This window comes from Mchenga conophoros, linkage group LG4 (genome assembly GCF_057382185.1).
Source record: "Mchenga conophoros isolate Kocher_MC1m ecotype Shallow Benthic linkage group LG4, M_conophoros_male_GT1.1, whole genome shotgun sequence".
Taxonomy (NCBI): domain Eukaryota; kingdom Metazoa; phylum Chordata; class Actinopteri; order Cichliformes; family Cichlidae; genus Mchenga; species Mchenga conophoros.
In genome coordinates this window covers 14,782,674-14,795,039 of record NC_140529.1, presented here as the reverse complement: position 1 = coordinate 14,795,039, position 12,366 = coordinate 14,782,674, and the positions used below count along the sequence as shown (strand labels likewise).

Genomic DNA, 12,366 nt, shown 5'->3' with positions numbered 1-12,366 from the left:
CTAATTGTGACTAAAGGGTTTCCCAGCGATTGAGTGTGTTGCTCACTAACAACTACTTTTGATCATAAGGTGATTGCACAGGTTGCCTGATAGAGGCAACCTTGCAAACAGTTCCAGTTTGATTTGGACTGACTGCAGTCACTCTCAGAGATTGTTGAAGGTTTCCACATAATTGCTGCCTAAGTTATAAATGCAGACAGATTGCCAACCTATTGCCATCAGTCTGAATGAGTCTTTGTCAATGAGCACATCTTGGGGGAATTGGCTCAGTTTTCTTCCAGCTGGTTATAATCTGGTTATGTTCCTGTAGAGCAGGAAGGTTGCTGAGTACAAATGTAATAGCTAAATGTGAATTTCTGTCCATGTAGAGAGCAATCGATGGGTGATTTTCAATGATTTATTTCAGTAAATTGCTCTATAATCAGAAACACGCTGCATTTAATGGCGAACTTGAGCCCATTCAATGACAGACTGATAGCAAACTGACTTCATCTTATGGCAAAATTAATGACAGGTTTTAGAGACAGTGTTGGTGTATTTGATCTCATTTTGCAGCAAATAAATAACTGAACTGGCATCATTTTTATTGGATACTCAGATATTGGCAACTGGCATAATTTGGAGTTGAAGAAAATGGTTTAAATTACAATCGCAGTCATATCGCATAGTCAGTGAAGTATTCTGATAATATTGATCATATTGCTGGGTGCCTGTTTAGTCCACCTCTACAAGCCCCTCCTTATCAAAGGATTTAAGTTGCCTCTGTGTGGCTGCAGATAACATATGGCAAAGTGCAAATATATACAAATATACTCAAAAACCTATACATCCCAGCTGACATTTGTCTTTTGAATGAATCCCTGTATTCTTAATGTTGCATTGCCTTTTTATTGCATTTTGTTTGATGGTTATGTGATTTCTGCTGATTGTACAAAAAAATTAATTTCCCCTTTAGATTGATACAGATATCCTTGATCCTTTGTAACCACTTTACAAAGAATAATGTAGCTTTGAAGACAATAAAACATTTTCTCATTAATGGACAAACGTTTTATTCATGCTGCTTATATTTCATCACAGCCCATCAGTCATATTGGACATGCTGGAATAAAATCTCTCTCTCTCTTGTTTTAAAAAATTACATTTTATGATTGAAGTTAGCAGCACATTCTTTCTAACTTCCACCCCCCACACACACAAACATACTGAGACAGAAGAAAGATAATTTCTTACATAGAGACATAACACGGTTAGAGACACAGATGCACAATGCATACCTCTAGACCCCAATTATATGTAGAAGAGAAAACGGCACACAAACTGTGCCACGCACATCTATTTAGTGCCCAGTAACAGCCCCGTGTAATAACCTCTGGTTCTGTTTTTACTGTTCATAATGAGATGACACAGTGTACATCACCCCAGAGCTGTGTGTAGAGGTAATTGGATGATATGGGGGAGTACACAAACGCACTTGCTTACACACAAAACACAGAGATGCACGCAAACTGAGCGGTACCTGTGCACTGTCCTTTGAATGCGTGTCTGTTACTTACAGTAGCACCCCACCCAGTCAGGGCCAAACACGGCTGCCTTCACCTATTACCATGGCAACACTTTCAACTCTGCTTTCAGTGACATCATCCTTAAAGTGCATCTTTTTTATATGACCATATATACAGCAAGAGAGCCATCGTGAATCAGCTTTAATACTGGACATATGTTTGTAAAACGAGATGTTTAATGGTTATATTCTTTTCCTGAACCCATGTTAAGTTATTGCTAGACAGCTAATTCCCTATCATCACTTACCACACTAATGTTAATAGTTATGGAGCACTAAAAGCAATGATCTTGACTTGACACATGATTTCTTCATTTGTAGTTAGTCATCGTTGTTTAATTAAGCGAGTAAGTAATAAGCCATCCATTTGCTGTACCCACTTATCCTTTTAACAGTGTCACAGGGGGCTGGAGGCAATCCCAGTTGACACTGAATGAGTGGACAGACAGCCAGTCAGTCACAGGCCTGACACACACACACACACACACACACACACACACACACACACACACACACACACACACACACACACACACACACAGACAAAGAACCGGTCATGTTTATATTGACAGGAAAATTAAACTGCAAAGACAACCCACGCAGGGACGAGAACAACATAAAGTTTACACACACAGGCCGCTGTTGGCCTATTGGCTTGTAATGAGGCTAGAAACAGCTGCCACAAAGCACCACAGGTGACTTTAGGCACATCAAAACATTTTATCTAAATGTGCCACTAAAAATTCAGTCATTACACTTTTCATCGTAAGAAAGTTTACTCACAAGGTCAAACTCAAGAGTAACTGCCATGCTTTTAAATAACTGGCAACATCAATTAGTACAATTTCTTACTTCCCAAACCGCCAAGAGCTTTTCCTGGATTTTAACATTAAATATGCATATACTGTGAAGCATTATAGACTAGGACAGCAACAGTCGCCAACACTAACACAGAAGTGGAGTTCTCAAAACTACAGTTCCTTAAATGTCTATTTCAGGCTGAAGTCAAACTCCCATGTTAAGATGCCCAACCTTGGAATAAAAAACAAGCACAGAGCCTAGTCCAATACCAGATTTGGATGAAATTACCTTGGTTCTTTTTATATAACACTGCCTTTTAAAATGTGCTAAGGCCTGAAGATATGCATTATTAGGGACATGGCCTCTTTGACCTACTTGTGGAGCCGGTACCTGTGTCACCTCTAATTTAAAGTTAATTTGACTCACTGAACTAGAACTCGTGGCTGTGTTTGTGCCTACAGGAGTATTTTAATACAATTATGTATGGGACAGTGGCGCGGCTGCCCCTCTGTTGGTCTTCCTTGGTCTCTTGTGTTCTGGGGGCCTCTGGATATCTGGGGCCTGGATCTCCTCCATACCTGCTTCATACCCTGGAGGACGGGGCTATGGCTCCCCACACTCCCTAGCAGATCGTTACATGGAGAAACCTTTGGAATGCAAGCATGCTGATCCACACAGGTATGCACACAGGTGTACACATGGGTGTTCACAGACGCGGACTACACCTTTCTTGGCTGCTGCCTCAAAGCACATTGTGCGCTGTCTATCTTGCGTGCTGCACAATATCGTTTATTATTTAGTATCTACTGTTATCTACTGCTAGCTAGTTTATTGTGATGGTGCCGTTTTTTTTATTATGTTGCTCTTTGTTGTTTGCTTTCTCTTCTGTTTTTTTTCTCCATACAGGTGACCCAGGTGTTTTGTTTGTTTGTTTGTTTGTTTGTTTTCTTTCTTCCCCCCCTTCTCACCGTCTCTTCTCCCCTTTGGTTTTCTTTCTCTCCCTCTCTTTCTTTCATTCTTTCTCCCTGTCCTATCCCCCAGTCATGTCTGTCCCGTTTGTAGCAACTGAAAATAAAATAAATTCCTAATTATAATAAAGGTCAATCAAATGGACCAATATGGCAAGGCCATGATGATCCACTTGGTAAAATAAATCCGCTTGGCATCTTTCTTGGCCTTAAGACAACAATTCTGATGGCTAAAGATCCAAACGGGACACGAAAAAAAAAAAAAAATAATAATAATAATACAATTATGTAACAAATAATGAACCTTAGCTTGGTTAATTAACAGACCCTTCAATCTTTTAATGATCTAGTTTGATCTAGTTACTTATTAGCATATAACAGTGGTATGACTTTTACAGATTAAAAATTATGGTTATGTGTTTTTCTTCATTTAAATTTTTACTAGTGACTGATTTTATTTTCAGCAGAACCCGGACCAGCTTATCTAGCACTACTGTCTCTCAATAGTCTCCCACCAAAGATAACAGATTTATTCACAATGCATGTGCTCAACCGGACAAAGCTGTCCTCCCTTTAATAGAAAACTGACATATTTCTTTGTCTCCAAGTCAAGCAGAGTTAAACCTGTTTCCAGAGACAATAGCTGCATGTGCCACAAGATGGCAATAGTTTAAAGGATGAATGCAAAAAGGAAGATTTATGGCACAAACCTTTGAGATGCAAGGAGAGCGACTGCTTTCACTTTAGTACGCTTTAATGATTGCTATTTTTAAATTCACTAGGCAAGTATGTCTTGCCTTGCTTGCCCTGGCCAAACACAGCTGGCATACGGTTTGTACCATAGATGCAACTGGCTAACTAGCTGAGGTAAGTTAACTTAGCTGTCCATATTTAATCTAAATATAGTCATTTCTGACCCCCAAACAATGATTTTCATCATCATTCAGTGAGACTAAGCAAACTTTCTAGTTGAAGAGTGTTTTATTTTAATACAATACCTAAGTAAATCATTTTACATTGTTGGTAAAAATCTCTCTTACTTGCATAGTTACATTTAAAATCATGTGGCATGTAATATATGGATGGTTCATGTCTTCATGAATGATTCAGCCACCTGTATTTACATATGAAACCCTGCAGTACAAGCAGCACGTGAGTGTGTACGTGCTCGTACATTAACACACACTGCAGGGCAAACGTGTTTCTGAGCTGCTATTTAAACCAGTTTCCTCTCTGACATCTGAGAGCTCCTCTTTGATCTCCAGACTGCTGACCTGTCACACTAACTGAATCAATTACCATTTATTTTAAAAAGCAGGATATAGTCCACAGTGAAACAGCCTGAGTGTTTTAACATGGATTCCTTTTGAAGTTGTAGCATTTGATGGAAACTTGTCAAGCTTAGCAAAATATCTCCTCTGTTTGAACAGGTTACATTTTGACATAGGTTATATTAAATCTGTCCCAGTTAATCTGGTTCCTTATGGTGACATTGCTGCAAAATACATAGATGCAAAGTTTTCTAAAGATAAAAATCTTACAGAAAGAAAAGCTCTGTTTTTGTCCAAAAGTGATTCAGAAGCTTCATTAAATCTAAACATGCAGAGCTATAAACTTCCCATATTGTGTGAATCAGAGTGTGTCCATGTGGTCCTCCAACTGTCTCAGCCCCCATCTGTGAAGTGATATTTACTGGTGGATTTTCTTTGATGCTCATAAAACTGCATCATTAACCCACTTGCTTTCCAAACTATCGTCAGCTTCACTGAACATACTCGCTGCTAAACGCTACAAGTTAGAACCAGCCCTTTAAAATAAATATTAAAATCACAGATTTTGGTGTATCGAATGTATGTTTTCAGTTTGTTTTTGTCTTGTTTTTTAGAAAAAGGATGAAGAGAGTGCTTCAAAGAAACAAAAGATACTCGTCACCCCTAAAATGAACTTTATTGCTATTCCACAGAGTAGGTATTTATTATTCATGCGAATTTCTAGGTGCCTCTAGCTACAGTCTGAGAAACAGAAATTGATACTTAAGTCACTGTCATTATTTATTTTCTTCGTTTTTATTTAAATAAATGCAAATTTCAGTTTTTAAAATGCAAAAACCCAGTAGTCAAATCTCAAAGTTTAATAGTGTTTAAAGGAAGAATTAAAGCCTTGCATATGTAAGTAGAATCACAAGACACATCTGCCGGCATTTACAGCTAAACCAACATGTTTAGTGAAAGTCAACACAGCAATCTGTTTGGCGGAGGAGAGGGGGCTTCAGGGGAAGGAGGATACAGAGAGGACTGAACACATGAGAGCTGAAATGTATACTAATGGAGGCATGAGTCACAAACATGAGTGCACGCATTAAAGTTGTTCTTTCATTGGTTCCTTGGTGATGCATGTCTACCAAATCTACAGTATAGTTGATATACTTCGGATAATTTTTTAAAGGTTTAGCAGAAATTAATAGCAATAAAAACAATTAGAAACATTACTTCTCAGCTGATTTAACATGACAGCGTGAGGTTTCTCTGTGAGTGACTTTGTGTTTCTGACATCTGGTTTCAAGATGCCAAACTCTGGGCTTCCAAACTAATAATGGGTGATGTGGCAACCTCCATTTATGTCAAACATATGGCCAGAGGGCCAGAACTGGCCTGCTGAAGACCCCAATCACACTGGACTGCTTTGGAAAACGTGAAGAAGAGCAAATATTTTTGACTTTTAATTCCATTTTCATAAGGTTTACAACTTTTCCTATCAATAAAAACCTCCTTGAAGGCCATTTATACTAAACCAAAGTAACTAAATAGTAAATAAACAATAACATGAGAAGAGTTCCTGTTTTTCACTATGTAGAATAATGTAGTAGAAATGTGTAATTTTTATAGTGAGTCCTCAGTAGAATTTTTTTAAACCACACATCTGTTACTTACAGTGCTAACAGATTTCTTCCATTTACTACACCAGCATTTCTTTATCATGTAGAAAAACTGAAACTTACTGTGGAAACGTTTTTTTCTTATAAAAAGATATGTGAGCGATTAAATGCGTAGTAAAACATCTTTACACTGACAGAAGGGGGAGTTTCACTGGTCTGACCCACTTAAGGTCTAAGTGGGTTGAATACGGCCTGCGATATAAAATATTTCCAGTTTTTAGTTTTAGCTTAGCTATTCTTAAAAAGCTGCAGGCTGGAGTGGATTGTGGACAAATGAGCTGTTCATCTACACAATGGAGGCTCTGGGATGAAAATCCAGGTTAAAAAAATAAATCTTCTTTTGATATTTATTTAAAATAACATATCGCAAATGGAGCATTGTCTTGTAAATGGAAAAGGAACCTTATTGTGAGTAATCAAAGTTTCACGTCCACGACGTTCCTGCGTCTGTTTGCATAATTGCTTCCTGTCTGCCCCCTCATCTCTTAACCCAGATAACTGTTCACTGTGTCAGAAACACACTTATTCTTCTTTGTGTGTTCGATGTACGTCTGTGACAGAGCGTGTGTGCCCTCAGTGTTGATGTGCTGGGGGGGTCTATAGTCCTTTGAGACACTCTGTCACTGCTCTGTTCTAATACTATAACGAGACCTCTGGGATGCACACGCAGACTTATATACAAAAAGACACACATAGCTGAAAATAAAAAGGAAGCTTACAGGCCTCTGCACAGTCCTGAAAAAGGCTGTAAAAGCATATCGGGAGACTGTGCAGGCAGGGTTTGTTTCCATCTGTGGAGCTGCTGGCAGAGTGTGGTCTCTCCTGCCACAAATGACTGCACTTGATCCGTCACCTCTACGATTTCAGAGGGGTGATGCAGACATCCTGTCAACACTGGAGACACTCGTAACACTTAATCATGCTAACCAGCAAAGCACTGTAATCTCTGTCCCCGTTTTGCCCTGCTGATGAAAAGCTGAGATGACAAATAAATGAGACCAGCTGCTGGTCATATTGGCACATTCATGAGTGACAGTCCGTCTTTGAAATAACATAATGATACTGCAGACATCATTCAGTATGATTTTCACCTGCAGTTTGCAAAGTGCTCAACTTCCTTTAACCTCTGAAAATTCTCTTTTACTCATGACAAAAACTATAAAGTGTGCTATTGTTATTAGAAGAACACCATGCATGCTAAATTGTTTACATCTGTTTTCCTAAATTAAATCAAAATTGACTGCAATCATAATGTGGGGTTTCTTCATATCATCGCCATCTGCAGCCATCAAAAGTTTTTCAGTAAACCCGCTTATTCTGTCAAAACCCAGATCTCAAGCAGGACAGCATCAGTAATAAATCTCTATTATGAGACAAAATTGGCTGATTGCTGGATCAAGAAAATTCCTCCTTATATGTGAGCCAAGTCAAAAGAAGCTGAAAGGTTGAAAATGTCATTTTCACCATACCTTCTAAATGAACCCAAACATAAATGTGGAAATCAACTAATGCAATTTGTTCTGACATTAGGCAGTATATCCCCCTAGTGGCTGTGATCCAATTCTCATTCAATTTAGTAAGTAAATAAAAAGTAACAAGAAAGAGCAGCGCTGGCTTTTGCCAGAAAGTAAAGTCAATGTGTCATCCTCCAGTTCCAAGACGCTTGTGGTCATAACACCATGGTGCTGTTCAGCAAAAAAAACCCTGACTCACTGCATATAAATTTAACAAAAATGAAATTTAACAAACCTCTAATAAATAAAGTCGAAATTCAGGTGCCCCTTTTTGTCATACTGATGCTCTCCCTCTGTTGTCTCCCCCTGCTGACCATCAGAAGGACTGCAGAAGGACTGCTGAGCTCCATATTCTTGAAAATTCACAAACTAAGGTTTGCCATATATTTAATGTTGCGATAATTAAATGTAGTTCAATTACGATTATTATTTCAGTTCAGTTCAGTTTTATTTATTTAGCATCACTTCACAGCGACACTTGCCTCAAGGCATTTTATATTGTAAGGTGAAGATCCTGCAATATAAGAGAGAAATCCCAACGTTCAGATGGCCAACTATGAGCATGCACTTGGCGACAATGGGAAGGAAAAACTCCCTTTTAACAGGAAGAAGCCTCTGTGAACCAGCTCAGGGAGGCCATGTGCTGCGACCGGTTTGGGATGAAGAGAATGAGAAAGAAAGAGAAGAGAAAAGAAAAGGGAGAAGACAAATGTTAACATAGTGTTAATTATGGCAAATGTTAAATATGTAGTTGTGGTATATGGACACATATGGACTACAGAAGAACTGTTCCGTCCATCATAGCAGGTCGAGTAGCCGCCTGAAGCTATAGCAACAAAACTAATGGTAGATTCAGGGTCACCTGATCCAGCTCTAACTACACGCTCTATCAAAAAGGAAAGTTTGAATCCTAATCTTAAAAGCAGAGAGGGCGTCTGTCTTCCCAATCCAACTTGTATTACTGCTAACACAGCAATGGCATCTTTACCTTGCAAGCTAATGTATCATTATGCTTGATTATCCACTGGCTTTCGCAAATTTAGTCATATGAGCAGACTGGGGAAATGAACCTGCACCCTTTAATCATCATCCTCTTTTGTTAATGTTTGGCACACACGCACACACAGACACCCAGGCGCAGTAATATGTCCACAGCTGCTCTGTCAGCCTTGATGAGACAGCAGGTTGTCTAATTGACTGACTTGATTGCCCTCATATGTGTCTGTTCACCCATAAAAACCTCATTTATCACTAATAGGACAAAAAAAAGGAGGCGGGATGATGAACGTAAACAGATACCAGGGATAGCTCAGTAGGTAGAGTGGTTGCCCCATGATCGAAGGTCGGGGTACGACTCCACTGAACAGCTACCCTGAGGTACCCTGAGCACACTGCTCCCCGGGCGCTGCATTGGTGGCTGCCCACCGCTTCACTGTGTGAATGGGTTAAATGCAGAGGAGTAATTTCCCTACGGGGACTAACACATACACATTATTATTATTAGATACAGTGGTTTTCTTAGATCTCTTATCTGGCACCTGACAGCATGTGTGCATGCAGACCTGAGTGGTGGAAGTGAGCAAGAGACGGCAAGACAGGGGAAGGATTAGGGAGGGAAACGCGGAAGTTATGTTGTTGAATCTAAAGAGAGAATAAAGAATATTTGGATGAAAAAGAGGGGCAGACGTGAAGGAAGAAGGAGGCAGGTATGGAGCATCAGCTCTATTCAGATGGAAAAAAAGGAAAAAAGTGACAGTATAAACGAGAAAAGAGGGGGAAGCAAGCATGGGAATCACGTGGGTTATAAAATGCAGAGGGACTAGAAAAGAAAAGAGATTTCCATGAGGCATTTTTCAAGGCCTGCTGCTCGCTGTGTGAGACAGTGTTTGCTGATTGACAGCTCAGGAAAAGCGTTCAGCCACTTGGGCCTCACCCACTCATCCAGTGTCTCTCTCTGTATCTGCCACACATACACACAACACTCTTTGTAAAATATCGTGAGCTGCTCCCTTTTCTTTCCAGGTAACAGCTGCTGACAGAACACGTCAATCTCAAGGTATCCCTCTGCTTTCTTTGTTTTCTGGTGATGTTTATTTTTTTTTCCAATACAATAAATCCCCATCTTCCTTCTGCCCAGTTTCTTCCTCACCTGCTCTAACCATTTCCACCTTCCCTCTTTGCTCTCTTATGTTTCTTCGCTCTCTTTCCACCACAAACTCCACTGATATGCTTCCCATTCATCCTAGCTTTATCATTTTGCTCCTTCGTCTTGCCGTTTATCTTCCAACTCAGTCACCTCCCACGTTCCTATCAAATTCTCCTACACGTCCTCAAAATTCTGTCCTGGCCAAATGACGATATTTGATGTGTCATATCCACAGGGAAAAAAATGTACAGAGGATGCAGGGTGCAGATTTTTTTTGCATTTATCTTCAACAAGAAACGATGCAAAGATTACCACAGTCAGATTTTGATTGTAAGGAACTAGTAAGTGTAGCATGTTTAAGGATATTGGACATGATATGATGAATGCATCTAAATGAAGGCATGGAAGCATGAGCGAGTAATTTTACTTTGAAAATCCTAATTAAAGGTAGATTAACAGAGAAAAACTGTCTTCAGTTCGAGAAATGAAAAGCAGCTGAACTTTAGGCCGCCCGAAACTGAAGCACTGAGCATTCAGTCTGCAGGAGAAACAAGCTGAGAGCTGAGAGCTGTAACACTGCTGCACACCTGGAGCGGCACGATCACGTCAAACTGCTGTTTGAAATTCATACAGTTAATAGAATAGATTATCTGTGCCTTTCTTGGCTCTGAAGCACATTACTTCTCCACTTAAGAGACCTCACTCTCACCGCTCCTGTGGCTCTGTCCTTAAATCATGCTCGTTTTTCTTTTCTAAACCTTATAAAACACACACTTATACACACACCTGTGTGAAGGGAAACCCCAGCGCTTTACCACCATCTGGTACTGCACCAGGGTTCAACAATACTGCAGTGTAACAGACACGCTCGCAGTTTTATCTTGCATTTATTATAGTTTTGCAAATGCAGAAGATGCTGTTAAAAGTAATGCAGAACGTTGGTGATGTAATATGACTCCTGCATACTCTGTGTAACCTTCTAAATGCACACACACCCACACACTGACGCACACACCTTTTTCCCTCACCATTCCCATTAATGAACAGACACATTTTTACAAAAAATGTCAAAAGCTGGCAGCATGCATGCAGATGCACATAAAGACATGCGCATGCATACACAAGCCACACACATGCACACAAAGAGACACGCGCAGGATACTGTAAGATGTGATCAATAGCTATTGATCTGCCACCTTTGGCTTGTCTTGGCAGCGCTTCATGTCAGACATAAAAATGTCCACACCCGGAAGAATGGAGACAAATTGCACACAGACTCACAGATACACACACACATACACATATGAACATCTCTTAAACACACACACAGAAATTAGATTTTATCTCTAAATCATGAAAATTCAGCACAAATCGATAACTGATTAGCAGCAACATTAACTTCAGTCACTGAAGTTACATTAATTCACACACACAAAGACACACACACAAAGACACACACACACACGCTCGCGTGCACTTCTTCATCGCCTCACCTCTGTAGCACATAGTTAGCCAGAGCAGCTCCAGCACCTGACCGCCAAACTCACACACATCCAATCCCAGCATGGTGCCTCTCTGCGGGGCTTTACTCTGTGAGACGGCAGGCTGAAGTAGAACCAGAGAACCTCCACAGGTAGCAACAAAGTGGCAGAGCAGGGATCGATTAAAAAAAAAAGAATCCACAAAAGTGTTTGAATAGAAAGAAAAGAGGTCAGGCAAGCATCTCTTCCTCTGAGGAAATAACAAGAAATACGTATTTACAGGTGTAGAGGGTTAAAGAGAAAGAGGACCGGCGTGAGAGAAACAGCAGAGGGAAGCAAGGAGGTATCCTTGGGTGTGGGTGTGGATGTGATAGGATGTGTGTGAGCTAGGAAGAGAGAGAGAGTGAGAGGGTGGAGGGAGGTCGAGGGAAGGGAAGCAGCAGACGTGAGAAGCAGCCGGCTTTCTGCGCTGCTTCTAGTCTTACATACACTAGAGTTTAGTGACAAAAGGAAAAAAAGAGATCTAAAGGCTGAGGATGCTGTCAGCTGTTTCTGGATGCAGTAAGGGTGCTGGAAGAACAGCGGTAGGCAGACGCTGGCTCAGCCGGCAGAGCTGTCTGCAGTTTAGTGTGTGTGTGAGTGTGAGTGTGTGCGGTGCTCAGACGCTGGCTATCGATTCGCAGACAAGCATGGAACCCCTCCCCTCCTGCATCCCTCCCTCCCCTCCTCATGCCATCAGCCCAGCGACTGCAATGAGCTCATCCTTTTACCCCCCCCCCACACACACACACACACACACACACACACACTCTCCCCCTCCCTCCTCCGCTCTTCCTTGCATCCCCTCCTTCCTTTCTTCCACACCTCACTCCTCGCGCCCCCTCCAACTCTCTCATGCTTTCAATTCCCCTCTTCGTTTTTCATTACTTTTACGAATTCTCACGTGGCGTCCGCTCT

The 12,366-nt window shown here is 40.7% G+C and overlaps 1 protein-coding gene across 1 annotated transcript in view; it reads right to left on the bottom strand.

Annotated features, from left to right (window-relative positions):
* The window catches only part of arhgdig (Rho GDP dissociation inhibitor (GDI) gamma), a 33,876-nt gene extending 21,837 nt beyond the window's left edge, over positions 1-12,039 (bottom strand). The window contains exon 1 of the mRNA XM_085270600.1: positions 11,422-12,039. Coding sequence (XP_085126726.1) covers positions 11,422-11,494 — 73 coding nt within the window. The 5' untranslated portion in view covers positions 11,495-12,039. The remainder of the gene's footprint in view (positions 1-11,421) is intronic.
* Between the last annotated feature and the right edge of the window lie 327 nt (positions 12,040-12,366).